Below are 18,353 nucleotides of genomic sequence, written 5' to 3' on the forward strand. Positions count from 1 at the left end.
TATTACAATCTTAGAGTGGAAATTAGCTATCTGATTGTAATTTAGAAGTCATGAAGTTTTAAAATCATAAGTTAAAATTGTTTAAATCTAAAATAATAAATTTAGCTGCATTAAAGAAATTACATGGTAAAAGTCACAATAAGCAAAAAAGTAAAATAATAAGAATATAGAAAACAGGTGGTGGCGCACGCCTTTAATCCCAGCACTTGGGAGGCAGAGGCAGGCGGATTTCTGAGTTCGAGGCCAGCCTGGTCTACAGAGTGAGTTCCAGGACAGCCAGGGCTATACAGAGAAACCCTGTCTCGAAAAACCAAAAAAAAAAAAAAAAGAATATAGAAAACATGAAAAATGAATGTCGTTAAGGCCTAGACCAAGGGTCACTTTTTTTTTTCTTAGTATATAAAGAGCAAAAGGCCAAGCCTACTAGAAAAATAAAGATACAGTTAATAGAAAAGGGAAAACTGGTGTGTGTGTGTGTGTGTGTGTGTGTTCATGCGTGTGCATACATAATAACAGGAAGCTGTGTCTGTGCCTGGGTATGTGTGTTTTCATGTGTGTGCATTTACATGAGAGCAGAAGGCTCTGTCTTCTGTATATGTTTATGTGTGTGCATGTGTGTGTATGTATGGGTTATGTGACATACACAAGAATGTATGTGTGTGTGTGCATACAAGAGAGCAGAGAGTTCATGTGTGTGCATATACACAAGAGCAGGAGAGTGTGCCTGTGTGTGTGTGTGTTATGTGTATACACAAGAGCAGAAGGCTGTGTATGTGTGTGCAGTTCAGTCTCAGGTGCTGTCCTCTCTGCGTTTTGAGGCAGGCTTTCTCACTGGACTACTTAGGCTAGGCTGGCTGGCGAGGGAGCTGACCCTCTCTACCCTCAGCCCAGGGCTATCTGCTACAGTGAACACAGACCCTCTCTACCCTCAGCCCAGGGCTATCTGCTACAGTGAACACAGACCCTCTCTACCCTCAGCCCAGAGCTATCTGCTACAGTGAACACAGACCCTCTCTCTACCCTCAGCCCAGAGCTATCTGCTACAGTGAAGCGCCCTTGACCATACTTATGCTTTTCTCTCTGGGTTGGGGCTCCCTCTTCCTTCTGGACATTTCTCTTTCTCTATTAAGTTAAGGTCTCAGTCTGTAAGTCTGTAACTCAGGCTGACCTAAAACTCACTAATAGTCTAGACTGGTCTTAAATTTACAGCAATCCTCCTGCCTCAGCCTCCCAAGTGCCGAGATTACAGTTGTCTAGCATCTATGTGGCTCTGGAATGCATTTTCTTTAGAGCTGCTTGGTTTTCTTTAAAACTATCATGTTTGCACTGTCTGTGTTTACACTGCTGGCTGTGTACCCTGGGAATGGAGAGGCACATGTGTATATAAATTCTGCCTTGGCTGCTGTACAACTGTGACAGACCATCTCTAGTCTGCCTTTCTTGCCCGGAGAGCCTCATACTGGCTTCTGTCCAGCACCCGGGACAAGGGCAGGGACAAGGGTCAGAGACAGGTCACTGTAGTACTTATCACTCATGAGAGTCCCCAAGGCTGTGCCTCCCCAGGGTGGAAGCTGGCAGCTGCTGACCATGTCCACGCTTAGCCCGGAGGTTACTGAGCCGCCTGTGACCATTGTCCACAGAATGCCAATCTGTCACCCAGGCTGCCTCACATCATCCCGGAAGACACCAAAACTTCAGATTGAGCCCCTGAGGCCTCCTGTGCCCTGTCATCTACTCCCACCGGACTTTGTTTCTGTGATAAAACAGAGAGATAGAATATCTCCATCCAAATAGAGAGACCAGACGTGGGCTACACATGCTTACCTTAGGGTTATAAAACTCTGAGGTAAAATGACTGACAGTTTGAGGAAGGTGGGGGAGGCAGGGTTCTAGTCTAGAGCCAGCACTGAAAGGACATTACTGTGGCCAGGGGAGTGGCCGAGGGTCTCACAGCCAGCCTGGTCCCCTTCATCTTTTACTTGGGGACACACTAAGAAATTCTGCCTTCCTTTGGTGCAGTCCTCCAGGGTTCCCGTCCAGGGTGTGTCTTGCTGCAGGCAGAGTCCATGCCTCTTGCCTGAGACCTGGCCTACTCTGTTCTGTTTCTAGTTTTTCACTTCTCTGGCATGTTACACACACCTGTTTGTCTTTCAGTACCAGAAGGCACCATAAGCCTCATCACCACACCTCCAGACTCCTCAGACTCTAGGTTCTTTATCCTCTCAGCCCCCTGTAGCTTCGGCTCACTTTGTTCCTTGGCCCAGGCTCTCCCTTCCTGTGGCCTTTCCTTCCCTGGGTGTGACCCGCCCTTCTTACATTGTCCTAGGCACTACTCTATCCCATTGGCTAAACAGGAGGCAAACAAAACGGACATGACAGTTGCCCACTGAGTCCATGACCCAGGAGCCTTGGACACTAAGGCTGGAGGGGCAGCAGTCACTTTGGGCACGGACACTGGCCCAGCCTGGGTAGTGAGAAACTAAGCCAGAGAGACCCAGTTGGACCACTGGAGGCCGACGGATACACACAATTGTGGTTAGAAACTAGGTCTGGTCCTGATGCTGCCGCCGCTTAACTCTGGGTGAACTTTGCCGCCTTTCTTTTTGTCCCATGCAAGCCTTAGTCACCTTTGGCAGTTTTGTTCTGGGAGGTGTGAAGCTGTCAGAGGGCTTGGGGAGGAGGGGCAGGGATTGTCACTGAGGTGGGAGTGAGAGAGGGAGGGGACAGTGCTGTGCCATAGCTCTGTCTCATGATTTTGGACAAGTCTTTGGAAGTGCTTCCAAAGTTGCACTTTGTGCTGCTGTCCAAACAAAGGGAATGGATCATGGAAGTCAAGGTCAATATGGAGGTCAAGGTCAATATGGAGGTCAAGGCCAGCACAGAGGTCAAGGTCAATATGGGGGTCAAGGTCAGCACTGAGGTCAAAGTTAACATGGAGGTCAAGGCCAGCACTGAGGTCAAGGTCAGCAATGGCATTAAGCTCAACACAGAGGTCAAGGTCAACACTGAAGTCAAGGTCCATATGGAGGTCAAGGCTGGCACTGAGGTCAAAGCCATATTTGTATAATTGCTTAAGAGCCAAGAGGGGCCCCTACAGAGAAAGCCCTACTCCCTGCTTCACTAGACCAAATTTTCAGGGGAAATCTAGTTTCTCTTTACACCATCTAGGCTGGGCCCTGGACCTGAGAATCACAGGCCCTCTGGGGTCCCTTGTCTGCTTGGTTCCCTGACAGAGAACAAGGTTGCAAGGGTCTCAGGAGCCGGCCTCTTCCTGTTCCTGAGTCCGTGGTTATGCTATGGGTTTCTTTCCGATGGGTTCTCCCAGAGACTCCTGCCTTGGCAGACCGGCATCTACTTCTTGATGTATCTATTCCTCAACTAATCAGTGGTATTCTCTCTAGTCTGGGGTACCTGAGATGGCCTTTTATCCATGGGCCCTTGGGGTCTCTACAAATTCAGACTTTCTCTCTCCATTTTAATTGGTTTGGCCAAAGCCAGTTAAAGCCAGAGTCTGGGCTTTTCCACACCTTGGACTCAGCCTTGGAGACTCACTTAGCCTTCTGGGATGAAAAGGCTAATTGTTTCCCATTGCTCTGGCCCCTATGAGCACCCCTAGACCCCACAGCCTTCCTACCACACCCAAAACTGCAAACAGGTCCCTGTTGGCACCCCAGACCCTGCTCTAGGACAGGCTTTATGAATGGTTCCTTTAATCTTCTGGGCTCTCTTCTGAAAAGATAAATTCATTCAGGACTATGGTCAGTAAATTTCCAGAGCTGTACTCCTGGTCACTGCACACCGTGTGGCCGCCCCATGTCCAGGCCAGGGTCCCTTGTACCACTGTAGGGGATGTCTGTGGCTGGGTTACTCATATTTGCAGCTGTTTGTGGGTTACTAAGGGAAAGATGAAATATTTGTTGGGTGTTTTCTCTTTCATTTCCTTCAGCCATCAACATCTTTCCTTCCCAAATAAGAAAGTGATGCAAAGTGGAGAAGCCCCCAGGGGACCAGGGCATGCTGGGCTCTGCACAGCATTACCACATCGGAAGGCAACAGCCTGTGGATAAACTCTGGCCGCGCATTGCTTCAGTTTAGCCCTGCCATAGCTATGAGGGAGTTGCAAGCCCAGAGAAGGAAGATCCCCGTCGTTCAGAAACTTCAAACCCAGGCCAAGGTGGTGTTTAATCTTAGGGAAGGGAGAGACAGGACACAGCCCAGCCAGCTCCATCACTCCCGAAAGGCCTCCTTGTGCCTCGAAAGTTTTGATGGTTACTTTTCTCATGGTTACTTTTCTCATTTGTGCTTAACTTTCTGTGGTTCTTCTGTCCCCATCCCTGTGCATTCAGGCAGGAGGGCGCTATCACCCTCCAACCTAGCCTTAGGCTACGTCAAGGCACTTGGGCAGCTAGCTCACCACTACTAAGGACAGCCATAGAGACTTGATCCTAATGATGGTGGTGAACACTGGTCTGGACAGGGAAGAGTGGGGTGGTAGGGTGGGTGGCTGGGACTGAGTGAGGAGAGTCGGGGAGAGGGAAGGGCCTAAGGTGTAGAGAATAGGTACAGCTCAGGGTAGGGAGGTCAGTAGGTTTGGAATCTGACCTGCCCAGCCCCCTTGGGGGGCGCAGAGGAGGAGGGGTGTTGAGACTGAGATTCCTTCTTAATGCTTCACTTTCTGATACCAGCCTCTCCCAGCCTGTCAGCCCCTCCAGGCTGATATCAGTCACTTGTATTTTAGCTGCACCAGCAGTCTCTAAGGGTTTGAGAAAACAAATAAAGATGCTATTATCAGGATGTTCAGGACATCCGGCCACTCTGCAGGTCACAGGGCACCCTGGTCTGGAGATGCATTCCCACACACGTCCAATCAGTGCTTTAGAACGGAGCCAGAACTGGGAAACTGAGGAAACAGATAGACAGGCCTGACAGAAACTCAGAGAAGTCCTCCCCACCCCCTCCTCCCTTGAAGCTCCTCCCAGTGCTGGTGGGAAGCCTGGTACTCCTCTCCCAGGTGCTCAGATATCCCAACAACGCTGACACACACACCCCTCCCGCAAGCTGGCCATGGCCACAATGTTGCTGTAACCTTAATCTCGCCTCAGTTAAGCTGCTGCAATCCTCGCGGTGTGTGCGCTGTCTTTGGCATGTTAGGCATGTACCACTGATCACTGCCACCCATCTGGGGATCCTCCTCGATGGCCACCACCGCACTGTGTGACCCTCTGTGGCCTTGTGCCCGAGACCCTGTGATGCTTTAGGTGTGCACAGCTTTACCCTAATCCACCCCTTTGCTAGTGGTTCCGACTGGGGCGTTTCCATCCTTCCCACACTGGGAACATCTCAACCCAGCTGAGGGAGTGTTCTAGCAAGGCCCAGAATGCAGCTGACTTCGAAAGAACATCCCTCGCCCTCCCCTGCCCCCCACTGAAGGGCTCTCTAGCAGGCCTAAGCATTGCAGGCAGGTCTCGCCCACCCTCCTTCCCTCTCCCTTGCTAGACAGTTAGATTACACCCCTAAAACTAGTCCCCAAGGTCTGTTCCCTTATTTAGGCACTGACTCATTCCCGAGACTAAACACCAAGGTCCAACAATCATTATTTGGTGACAACGGCTAATCTGTCCAATCAGGACTTACCAATTCAACCTAGCACAGACTCTCTCTTTTTCTCCTTGAAAATCCACTCCTGCAAAAAAACACCTGCTGCTTCTTGCTGTCTGCCTTTTCCCAATCCAGAGGCAGCTCTGCCCCCGACCCCCATCCCCTGGTCCCTCCATGGTAGTAAATCTCTTTTGTGCAGAGAATTTGGTGTCTGGGTGTATCCTGTAGAGACCCTGAAGGGACTCCCATCCCCTTCGCCATCCAAGACTTCTCTGCCCCAAATGTCAAGAGTGGTACCCAGGAGAAAGCCTGCCTCCAGTCCTGCTGGGTTTGTGGCTCATTCCTGTGCTGGCTCCCTTCCTCCCCTCACTGGTCCTCAGCTGGATGGATAATAAAGATCATGGAAGCAGCTCCTCGCTGCATACCTGCCTTCACCATTACTGTCAGTCTCCATCCCACCTGGCACCTTGTGGGGGAAGGGACAAGCCAATCTCCTGCCCTAAGCAGCCCAGAGAGGGAGAGAACCCCAGTTCTCAGACAGCTGAAGGGTCTCGACTTTAAAAGGCATAAGAAGGAATGACCCAAATGACAATCTAGGGTCCCCCTGGAGCTAGCTGTGTAGTTTCCTCTAGAGGAAACACCCAGCCCAGAGCCATGCCTGTGACAGGGTGATGATAAGTCACTCTGGGCCTGGTCTGCTGTTACTCATTCCACAGCCTGGCATCAAGCCAGAAGAGGCTTCCCCTAATGGGAGTTCCCAGCATTTGTGCGATCTTCTCATTTCCATCTGGCTTGGGGAGGGCAGGAGCCGGGACTGTGGCGCAGCCCCTCCTCATCAACATAAGGTCATCGTTCTCTTGTGTAAGAAAGACCCCAGTTCATCCCATCTTTCTCTCCCCTGCTGTGGGGACTCTCTGAAAGAGGCAGAGGGGTGAGGGGGAGGCCGCAGGGGCTCACACCCCTTCCCCAGCTCACTGCCTCCCACACCCACGGAAGAGGGGAGGGGGCTCCTGTTGTCCACTGCGGCTCCTGCTCTCCAACAGCCATCCTTCCTCTCCTCCAGCTGGACATAGAGGGATGCAAAGAATGCGAGCTGAGGCAACTAGTGCAGGAGTAACACCAGAATGGTGGAGGAAGGGTTCTCTCTGGTCTCCAGAGGGACAGAGGAACCCCCAGAGGCCCGGGTCTCACGAGCATGTTAAGAGTCAGAAGTCTCAAGATGTCCTGTTGTGTGGGAAAAGGAAAAAGGATTCCAATGTCCTCACGGCTCCCACTTCACAGATGGGTAATTGAAAACTGATGACTAACAGTCCCAGGGTGCTGGAGGCAAGCACAGGAGCCCAGGCTGTGTGTTGTAGGAGCCCAGGCTGTGCAGTACAGGAGCCCAGGCTGTGCAGTGCAGGAGCCCAGGCTATGTGTTGTAGGAGCCCAGGCTGTGTGGTATAGGAGCCCAGGTTATATGGTATAGGAGCCCAGGCTGTGCAGTGTAGGAGCCCAGGCTATGTGGTATAGGAGCCCAGGCTGTGCAGTGCAGGAGCCCAGGCTGTGTGGCACTAATAGCCTCTGGCTCTGGGGAGGAAACAGCCGGAAGATGTGACCGTTACAACTCCAATGCACTGGAGCAGAGGAATCTAGAACTTTCCCCAGTACCACACCCCTCTGTCACATCTCTCTCTGACAACACCATGGTCACCACGCTGGGTGCTGATGCTGGTCCTATCCAGGCATGGAAGATGGGCAGGGTGATGAGACCTCTGCTGAGCACACTCCCCTCTGACACTCTCCCTGAAGATCTTATTAAACCTTTCCCACGTCTCAGCCTTTTGTGTGCTGTAAATCATTCCATTTCATCTTCAGGATTTTTATACTCATTTTATGGAAGAGCACTCTCGCTGTTCAATATGACTGAGCTAAGGAGCTAGCCTCTAATCTGGACACCAAAGCTCCACCCTCTGCTGCACTTTCCACTGCCATACTCACATTTAGTGGAATTTAAATAAAAACTACAAGTTTAGTTCCTCTACCAGTCATGACGGTGCACACCTATAATCCTCGTATGTGGGAAACCGAGGCGAGGCAGGAAGACCTTGAATTTAGAGAGTGAGCTATGCAGTGAGACCTCACTTCAGAAAACAGAAGACCAAGTCCAGTTCCTCAGTTGCACACCTCACGCTTTAAGTGTCACTTAGCGACACGGCTGGCGGTTAGCATACTGGGTAGCGTAGCTGGACATTTACATCATTGATAAGTGCTCTGTGGGGACAGAGCTGGTCTAGTCTGTTTCATTACACACCTTCTAGGCCACCTCTTCCTGGGACTCACCATCCACACAGTGTTGTGGCCAGGATCCCACTGGACCTCACAGGACATGAAGTCCTAACTGCTGGAGCCCTGGAGAGGGGCTTTCCCAGAGCTAATACCGGTGGGAGCTGAGGGAGAGCATGGTTCCTGACTTAGTACTCTGCTCTTAGGCATAGTTGTGCTGACAGATTTTAAAGTCACAGAATGTTGCAAGTGTGGGCCTTAGGAAAATCTGACCCAACCCTTTCTTCTCAGACATGGTGACTGGGTCGATACAGGGGTGTGGCGTGGCACCTAGTCACAGACAGCTGGTGGCAAGCCAGACAAGCCAAAGATCATATCCTGATCCAGAGACCTAGAGCCCTGTCACCCTGCTACCTACTGGGCACGCCACGGCTTCAGAGGAGAGTCATGGATAGCTGGAAGCTCTGATGGCTTCCCACCACTTCTGCTACCACAGTCAAGCACAGAGCTGGAGACCAGGCGGAGCTGTAGCCTTGCTGTCTGATGTCCAAGGCTGGAGCCAGCCAGGCCAAGACAGGGAGGGCTTTGGGAAAAACAGCAGCTTAGCCTCCACCAGAGCCAGGCTTCTGCTGCCTTAGCTACAGCAGGAAAAACATCTGGGAGGCTGACAGCAGCTTTGCAAGTGTTTGCAGCAGAAAGGAAGCTGCGGAAGCCATGACTCATAGATGCTAAAGTGCTCCGGGAGGGGCCTCTATGGGGCAGGGCAGGATGAGAGATAGGGGCTGGGGTGGGGCTGGTAGAAGAACCGTGAGGAGAGAAGGATGGGTTCGCTTTCTTCATCAAACCAGCCCACACCAGTTTTCTGGTCATGGCTTCTTTTTTTTTTTTTTTTTTTCTAAACTACAGGCAGCTGTTGCTACTGATGCCGCCTTCTTCTTCTTCTTCTTCTTCTTCTTCTTCTTCTTCTTCTTCTTCTTCTTCTTCTTCTTCTTCTTCTTCTTCTTCTTCTTCTTCTTCCTTCTTCTTCTTCTTCTTCCTCCTCCTCCTCCTCCTCCTCCTTCTCCTTCTCCTTCTCCTTCTCCTTTTCCTCCTCCTCCTTCTTCTTGTTCTTATACTACTACTACTACTTTTTCTCCTCCTCCTCCTTCCTACTACTACAACTATGATTATTATTATCATCATCATTAAATTTGGTGTTTCTGAGGTAAGGTCTTGCAACATAGATCAGGTTAGCTTGGTAGTAATCCTCCTGTCTCAGCTTCCTGAGTGCTGGGATTGCAGGCATGCACCACTGTGCTTGACATCTCTATATATTATGTTAAAAGAGATGCCTGCAAATCCTAAGAGAAGAGCATCATACAAAATTCTTGGCTGGTATTCTTTGAAACTGGCACGTTTAACAAGAACAAGACAGGACTGAGAAGCTGTCACAGTTGAGAGGTGCCCTGGAGGCCACAACAGCGATGAAATGTGGCATTCTGGAGAGACCCTGAGATGCAAAGTGTCACTGGGTAAACCTGAGGAGTCTCTGTGAAGCACTGACCTTAGGAGAATGCACTGATACTGGTTCATCTATGGTAGCAAACGTATCACACTCATGTGTGATGTCATTAAGACTGGAAACTAGTTCTGATTCTCTGCAGCACCTCCTTGGTTCTTCTGTAAATCTAAATTTATTCTAAAAGCACAAACTTTTATCTATTAAAATGAAACAAACAAACAAACAATACCTATTCCAAAGGGAATGCAAAATTCACAAAAGATGGGTGGCCTGCCCAAATCATAAGGGCTCCTCCGTGTGGAGAGAGTAAGACCAGACAGACCCACCTTCAGGGCCCCAGCTCCCACAGAGCTGCCTTCCTGCTGCATCTCTAATGAGGGAAACACAGGGAGACTGTCCAGAAGAGCACCCAGCAGCTAAACACCGCCTGGTAGGTGTTCTGGGAGCCAAATGAAGGTGCAGCCAAAGTGGCCCACTTCAAGGGCCCAGAGATCACAGACCTGCCATTTGAACAGCTGTGTCAGCACTGGAAACCATATGCTCTCACTTGGCCCTCAGAGCCTGCTGGGCACAGGATCCATCCTCATCAGCAGTTACAGAGTGCATAGTGGCTGGCCTCTGAGCCAGCCTAGCTGAGTGAGGTTCAGCCTTTCCTTCCCAGCCTTCCTGAAGAAGGGCAGAATCTTTTCCTGTGCTGAGTCCATGCCTTGGCCAACCACATTCTGCAATGCAGGTGGGAGCACCTCTGTGCCTCTGTGTGTGCCCATGCACACGCACATGAACACACACACACAGATAGGGAGGGCGGGGGAGAGCATTTGAGGCAGGGCCAGAAGCTGAGTCTCCCAGGAATGCAGGTGAGAGACTGAGTAAAGCACTTGAGGGCAGCACTGTAAGGGGTGTGGGAGGGTGTGGACAGATGCAGGGACATGTGTACAAGTCCAAAGAGGGCATTTGCCCAGGCTCACTGGGCCAGTGAACACATTTGGGTAGGGAGCACAGATGGAGAATATGAAATATCCTCTCTCAGCTCGGCACCGAGGACTCAGACCCCGTCAGTTATAACATGAGTGCAGCATTTGGCGTCAGACCAATGACTGGGGCACAGCCTTACATGGACCCTCCTGCCTCTGCGCTTTGGGTTTTCAGATCTGCATAGCATGCGTAAAACTGTCTACTTGGGATTTGGGATGCCACAGTGTAACCAAACCCAACCCAACCCAACGCCGCCGTCTGGCCCAAACACCATTGTTTCACAGGCGATCCCTTTTGCTCACCTACCGGACCAAGGAATGGGAAAAAGCCGGCTGTGCACAGGCTCGATTTTATTGATTGACTGTCTGCTGCCACAGGGATTGAACCTAGGACCTCATCCATGCATGCTGGCCAAGCACTGTACCGCTATCCCACCCCACAGCAAGAATAGCTTTCGAGGGCTGAATGCCACATACCAGTGGGTTTGATAGCATCTTATTTTCCTTCCTTCTGCACTTTGGGACAACTGAGGTCCCCAGGGATGACTGGGCCATGATCTCCCAACTACTGACATTACTGGAACCCGTGTCTCAGCCACAGCCCTGTTCTGTCACTTCTCAGCCTTTTGGGATTTGGAGATGTTAGTCCCAACCCTGCTGAGCCTGTGTGTCTGCCGCAGCCCTTCTATTGCCTCTGAGCCTTGTGGGACTTGGCGATGCGACCCGCCCTTCAGGATCTCATGCCCAGAGGTCAGCGTAAGTGTTGAGAGTTCAGTAAGCCACATTTCACCACCCATGATCTCCTTAGAGTCTTCCAGAATAAAAAACCAAAGGAAAATAAAATGGCTTATCTGCTACTTCCAAAAACCTTAAACGCTAGACCAATTACAGAGAAACTTTAGGAAGGTTTACATTTCTCTTCTGGACATATAGCAAACAGCTTCTCCCAGGAGTTTATCCCGTGTGGCCCCTCCCAAACTGCCTGATGGAACCAAAATGGGTCTTTTGTTTTGTTTTGTTTTGTTTTGTTTTGTTTTGTTTTGTTTTGTTTTGTTTTGTTTTGTTTTGTTTTGTTGAGACAGGGTTTCTCTGTATAGCCCTGGATGTCCTGGAACTTGCTTTGTAGACCAGGCTGGCTTCGAACTCAGAAATCGGCCAGCCTCTGCCTCCCAAGTGTTGGGATTAAAGGCGTCTGCCACCACTGCCCGTCGAGAAATGGGTCTTAACTCAGGTACTTGTTCCGTGCGGCTCGTCCCTTAGGCTGTGGGCAGACTTTTGAAGTGGCTATATAGTCTTCACTAGCACTCAGCAACTGCTGTATTTTCCTAGATCCTTCAAATGCTCCCAGGTTGGTCAAAATCTCAATCAACTTCCAGCCCTGTCATCTCCATGTCCTCTAAGCAGTGGCTTGTCCCCACAGGACCCTAGGATGTCTGGTCTGCTCTCTGTCCTGGGGAGAGAGGGCAGAGGTGGGAGGCCTGCTTTCTGCAGTGAGAAAACTCTGTGGAATTTTAGGAATCCTCACTCAGCAAAGTTGTGTTCCAACTGGGTTCTGCTCTCTCTAGAAGCTGCCCTGTCCTGAGAGTTTGCACAGGCTAGCACATCCCCCACAGGGTGGTACTTCTGCAGGCCTCTTTCTAGGGAGGCCATCTGGGCACTTAAAGCACGAGTGCTGGGGTCAGACAAATGTGCCTGTACACCAGGCCTCTTCTCTCTGGTATGGCAATGCTCATCTATAAAATGAGAGCGATCGGGGGTATCTTAGAGTGTGGGCAAGCATGGTTTAGTGACCGGTTTATTAAATGGTGGCTGCCATCAGTATGAGATCGGAACCCCTATGAAGTGGGCACAGGAAGGTGGTGGATTCTAGAAAACCAGTTTTGTTATAGTGGACTTGTCTGGGAAGCCCACTGAGGCAGATAGCAGGCTTCTGGTTTATCAGAGCAAGTAATCTGTCCAGAATAATTAAAGGGTCATGTTTATTACATAGAAGAAAAAGTGAAGGTGGATTATCATTGCTGAGACTCACCAGATGCCTGAGGTGGGGTGGGGCGTTCAGAAGCTGGAGAGCCTAGAGCCCTCATTCTCAGACAGGGCCCTCCCAATCCTGACTGATGCTTGGGTTAGTTTGAATCATTCCGATTGTTCACACTGCTTTCCCTGGTGAGCTCCTGCGGGGGGGGGGGGGGGGGGGGGGGGGGGGGGCGGCAAGGCAGAGATGGCCCTGGTGCTTCCCACTTCCTCTCAGCAGTGAAAGGATTCCCCTTCCTTCACACTGAGTCACTGCCTCCTCTCGGACCTGTCTTGGACCTCACAAACCTTCCGTTTTAGCATTGTGACTGGCGAGGGGGCAGCCCCAGGAGATAAGAAATCTAGGGAAATGGAAGTCAACACACAGCTTGGGGGAGAGAAGCCACAGAACTTGCAGTTGACACAGCACAGCTTGCTCCAGACCCCACTACTTACCCAGGGCTCCTTGGCAGATGTCTGTGCGGGTGGCTCCTCCAATAATGAACTGGGGGTCAGCGCAGATCTCCTGGAAACAAACGCACAGAGCATGGTCAGCACGGTGGCCAGGAGCCTCGGTTCCCAGTGGGTGCTTCAAGCCCCTCCTCATGCTGCTCATCTCTGAGGAATGTTTCATAGTCAGACCTCCATGCTAGGAGGAAGTCCTATGACCCTGCTCCATTACACTGTTTACCAGGGCCAGGGAATGCATCCAGCATCCTCTGCCAGGTGTTGGGACCTTCCACACTAAGTGGCCCCTGCCCACCATTTTGGCAGCTTCTCTTCCGGGCATGCACGCAAGTGGTTGGGTTTGCATGACATTCATTTTGCCTACATTTTCCAAATGAGTTCACATTTCGTTATCTTTTCCCTCTCCTTCTAGGACAAAGCCTCTCTCCCTCATGTATCCCCACCCTTCCCTTTGAGTTCTGTCCTAGAGTTTTTGAGAACCTAAGTCTGGTGACACTCACGGGTCCTCCTGCATCTTTCTAATACACTTGTTTCTTGGGGACAGGCTGAATCCAGCCCTTCTGCCTTCTCTCAGCACTTGGAGAATTCGTGCATTCTGTACCTGCTATGCAAACACTGCATGGAGCCTTATCTCTTGTAGCGCTTTAGCGACTCAAGATGAAATCAGCTCCTATTATATGTGGAGAACACCTAAGGAGGTAAAGTGATTGCTCAAAGCTTCTCGTTTCCCCAGTGGCAGAGACAACTGGGATTTGAACTCATTGGTGTCAAGTGCTAATGCATTTATGCCTCTGAGGAGGTTGCTCCCTACAGCCAACATGGAAGATCTCGGCCCTCCCACAGGCTCCAGGGTGTGTTTCCCGATTCTGAAGAGCTCCACCCAAAAGCCACAAAGGAAGTCAGGCCCCAAATCTAAGCTGGTTTGTAGGAGTTTCGCATCTGCACAGTGTGGCTTGGCTCTTGGCACTATTCTGTCTACCAGGGGTCTTCTTCCCTGAGAGCTGGGTCTGTCCTGGCAACCTCCAGCACGCCAGCTCACAGAGCATGCTCACTTCCTGCTTCCCCATCAGTCTGCCTGCCGGATGCAGGGGCAATGAGAAAGCACTTCTGTCTGAGCAGGGAAGCCAACTTTTCCTAAGGCCTGCCAGGCAAGCACTTAACCCTGGGAATGGAACAGACTGGACTCAGCTCCAGGAGCCTCTGTTACACTGATCATCCAGGGGCCAAGCTCTTACCCCAGGAGGAGGGCTACCATTATTCTTCAGAGACTGCCTCAGGATCTCCAGAGAAGTCCAAGTTCAGACTTCACAACCTGGATATACTTTAGAAAACTGAGCCCCAGTCACAGCCTGTGGAGCCTGGAATTAAACATGATGTAGCCATACAAGAAAGGAGGGAGGGCTTAAGCCTTGGATTCTGACAAGGCAGTGAGAATCTCAGCCCTGCCACTTACTGCATAAGGCCTAGGATGCTGGTGGGTTACACGACATCCTGAAGCTTGTTCATCTGCATCTGTACAATGGGTTTGAAGAAGACAAATGTACCACCCACACAGGACTGTTCTCAGGGTCAAGTGAATGGCCTTGACAAGTATTCTATCACGACAGCTGAGAGGACCTGAGGTGCCATCCTCGGACGGTGCTGGGCCACTTGTCACTGTGGCCTAGCATGGCCACTGACGTCAGTGTGGCTTGGTCATGGTCTATCTCATCTCTTTGCAGTGGAGAGCTCTCTTGCCAGTGTTAGGACATTCTCTCCGGAAGAGTTGTCAACCCCCAAACCACCAACCTGGCTAATCAGCTCCCTTGCCTACCTTGCTTTCTCTGGATTGCTTCAGTCTTTCTCAGGGGGTCACCTTTAACCCCTTCCTCTCTTATGACTCAACCTCTAGCAAACTCAAGTCGTTCACAGCTGAACAACTCTTAAATCAAGCCACAAGTGTTTGTTCTCTCTCTCTCTCTCTCTCTTTCTCTCTCTCTCTCTCTCTTTCTCTCTCTCTCTCCTCCCCCTCTTTCTCCTTCTCCTCCACTCTTCTTTTCCTTTAGACATCCTTTTTAAATAAGTGAAACACCTGGTTCCCTTCCATTTCTCCTCCTCCAGGGTCAGCAGCCTGTCTGGTCCCTTCCCTTCTCCCATTCATTGACTTTGCTCTATTTCAGTCTCCAATAACCAGCTAGTGACTCCAGTAGCCACTTTATTAGTATTGTTATTATTATCATTTTATTATTGCTGTTGTTATTCCTGCTGCCTGGCCCCACCAGGGTATGACAGGCAGGTCAGGACAGCCAGCCCAACCATGGATGCAGACTTGATTTGTTCTAAGCAAGGTTGACATTCCCGAGCTTTGTTTTTTCCAACTGTCCGATGATGTGTGTAGCCTGCCCTAGGCAGTGTCCCTGAGGTGGCTCTGGAACTCTGTCTTTCTACTCAGGAGGCCCAAAGGCTTTACTATCACCTGTTGAAGGACACTTCTGCCCTCTCTGGGCTTCAGAGACAGAAACTAAGTATACGGTGCCTGGAATATAATAAGTGTTCAATAATTGCTCATTGATTGAATGGAACGTTGGTGGACTCAGATGTGTGTGGGTTGTGAGCATGCCTCAGCCTTGAGTTTCTGCTTTGACTTCCCTTCAATGGTGTGCCATAACCTGGAATTGTAAGCCAAGTAAATTCTTTCTTCCCTTCAGTTGCTTCTGATTAGGGTGTCTCCTAACCACAGAAATGATAAAAAGTAAGTCATAAAACAGTATGTAAATGTGAGGAATGTGTTCTCTGGTATGTGAATACTCTCCCCGGCCAGGATGTCATCTGAAGCTCACAATGACTGTTCATTCATTCATTCATTCATTCATTCTTCAAACAGTCAGTGGTTTGTTGTGGATGTCAATGCCTGGGCTAGAGTAAGCACTCCCTAAATGCTGGTGAATGAGTGAATGAATGAATGGATATTGAGAAGGGATGCTACTCCAGCAAGACACTGAGAGCACATGGCAAATAACACAGAACAGCTCAGCGAGAAGACATGTGACTGCGTGTGTTCATGGTGACAACCCCAGGGCAGGAATGTGCACAGGGCAGAGAGCAGCAGGGTGAGGAAGGACTCTCTAAGGAGGAGACTTTGAAAGAATGTAAATGAGCCAGACTTGGGGCAAGAGCATGCCTGGGAGATGAGAAGGGTAAGAGAAAAGAGCTGGGTGTCTCCAGGAAACAGAAGCAGCTGCAGCAGCTGCACCAAGTGTGGTAGACAAGAGAGAAAACAGAGTGGCCTCATTGGTCTTACTTTTATCTTCTTCATTTAATGTTGAGACACAGTCTTACTGTGTAGCTCAGGCTAGCCTAGAACTTACTAAACAGCCAAAGCTACAAAGTGTCTTGAGGGCTTCAATCAAGGGTGTGTACCACCACGCCCAGCTGAGGTGAGGAAGGGAGAGCCAGTGACTCACCCGGGGTATCCAGGTGCTCTGAATCCTGCTCCATAGAGACTTCTCTAGTCTTCCTTTCCATTTATCTTTAAACTTGAGTCAAGGTCTCATGTGGTCCAGGCTGGCCTCAAATGCACTCATTGCATAGCCAAGGCCAGCCTCCATCTTCTTCTGTTGTTATTGTTTATTTTGTGTGTGTGCGCGTACTCCTGCCTGCAAGACTCTGCACGTGTGCGCCACAGTGTGCATATGAAGGTCAGAGAACAATTTTGGGGGAGTTGGTTCTCTTTTTCCAGGTGGGTTCTGCGATAGAACTAAGGTCAATAGGAATGACCACCAAAGCCCTTACTCAATGAGCCATCTTTGTGGCCCCAGGCTTTGAATCTCTCATCCTCCCTTCTCCACCTCCTGAGTCCTGGAATGGCAGGCATATATCACCATGCACCTGATTTTATATGAACCCAGGGCTTCATGCTTGCTAAGTAAAGACTACCAACTGAGCTACACCCCCGCTAGTCTCTGGTACTTTCAGACTAGACTCAGTAACAAAAGCAGCCTGGGGGAACCAAGAGTATGGAAGCAGGGTATGAATGTCCATTGTCCTAACAGGCATCTAGAAGTTTAGACTTCCTCTCGGTTCCTGGGAAAAGTCAAGTGAGGGTCCCATGGGCATCCACTGGCGATTGAAACCACAAGGGAACGGGAAGGGCTTAAGGGCAGAGACTCTGAGGGTTAGGACAGGAGCATCTAGGAATTGAGCAGAGGTTGCCGGGTGAGGACTCTAGGTCATCAAAATAATGAGTAACAGAATCATTGGAGCCCATCCATTCTTTAAGCTACCCTTCAGTTCTTTAAGTTAAAGAATCCTCTAACTGCACTTTGAGAACCAGACAAAACCCACGCTGGATAAATAAATGTACTTGCATTTACAAGTGCCACATGTACCTGTGACCACCTTTGTCAGCCAGAGCCAGGCTGTGCCCGCCCCTTGCTCCCACCCACCCAGCAGTCTCGAGTCTTCTATCCTACTCTGACATCCCCACCCCCACCCCCTACAGCCGACCGGTGTCTCCACCCTCACTCAGATCACCACTAGAGTCCAGTAAAAGTTTCACCACAGCGGCCCTGTGTCCCTGCGGCTTTGTGAAGCCGAAGGCAGCCTCCAGGGCGTGTCCACTAATGGGATTTGGGGTCCTGTCCTGCGAAGCGCTCTGCGCGCAGCTTGGGGCAGGTCCACTGGCTGGGCCTCAGTCTGCATAGGGAGTCCCCTTAGCAGCAATCGCGGAGCACTAACTACTAAGCTAGGACTACCGAGCCGGGGAGCCAGGGACTCGCAGCCTCCCGGAACCCCGAGTGCCCTTCCAGGCCCTGCCGGCCCTGCCTGTTCCCCTCGCGCTTCCTACCGTGGGCCGCTTCCATTCGATGCCTCGAGTTTTGCTGGAGTAGGGCCCCAACTCCTTATAGCCCAAGGATGACGGCAGGGCGGGGAAGGAAGGATCCTGGAAGAGCGCCCCGGCCTCCAGGCACTCGTTCCGCAGCGTCTCGTAGTCCTGGTTGAGGTACTTGATGGCTCTCTCGTGCGACCCCAGCCCCTCGGCCGCTTCGCGGTCCTTGGCCAGCTTCATCGCGATGCCCGCCATGGTAGCGATCCGGTTGGCGCACTGCACGGAGAGAGGGGTCGCGGAGAGGCGGGGCACGGCACTCGGCTGGGGCGCGGCCGGGCCCGGGGCGCTGCAGCGGACTGCGGGAGCCGCTGCTGCGGGGATGATTCACCGGCGGGAAGCGCCTGGGCCGCGCGCGGGGTGTGGCCTCCGCCTCTCCAGGCCTGCTCGGCGCCGGGCTCCGGACGCGGCTCGCCGGCGACCTGCACAGTGCCAGCCGGACCGTGAGGACTACGGGGCCGATGCTGCCACCTTCGGACAGCTCTCGGGATGGCGCGGCCCGGTGGGGAGGGCGAGCAGGGGTGGGGGTGGGGGGACGACAATCGCAAGTTGGGGCGCAAAAGTTGTCAAACCCCAGCCACTGGGGAGGAAGGCTGGGCGAAACTCAGCAATGACTGTCCAGAAAACATCCAATGAGTCAGGAGCGGATGAGGGAGTGAGCGCGGAGACTAAG

General features: G+C 51.2%; 1 protein-coding gene across 1 annotated transcript in view; it reads right to left on the bottom strand.

Moving 5' to 3' along the window:
* The window catches only part of Capn2 (calpain 2), a 51,364-nt gene extending 33,256 nt beyond the window's left edge, over positions 1-18,108 (bottom strand). The window contains exons 1-2 of the mRNA XM_029475802.1: positions 17,642-18,108; positions 12,805-12,874 (exon numbers count right to left, since the gene is read on the bottom strand). Of these exons, the coding sequence (XP_029331662.1) occupies positions 12,805-12,874; positions 17,642-17,878 (307 nt within the window). The 5' untranslated portion in view covers positions 17,879-18,108. The remainder of the gene's footprint in view (positions 1-12,804; positions 12,875-17,641) is intronic.
* Between the last annotated feature and the right edge of the window lie 245 nt (positions 18,109-18,353).

The sequence above is a fragment of the Mus caroli genome, chromosome 1 (assembly GCF_900094665.2).
Source record: "Mus caroli chromosome 1, CAROLI_EIJ_v1.1, whole genome shotgun sequence".
NCBI lineage: Eukaryota > Metazoa > Chordata > Mammalia > Rodentia > Muridae > Mus > Mus caroli.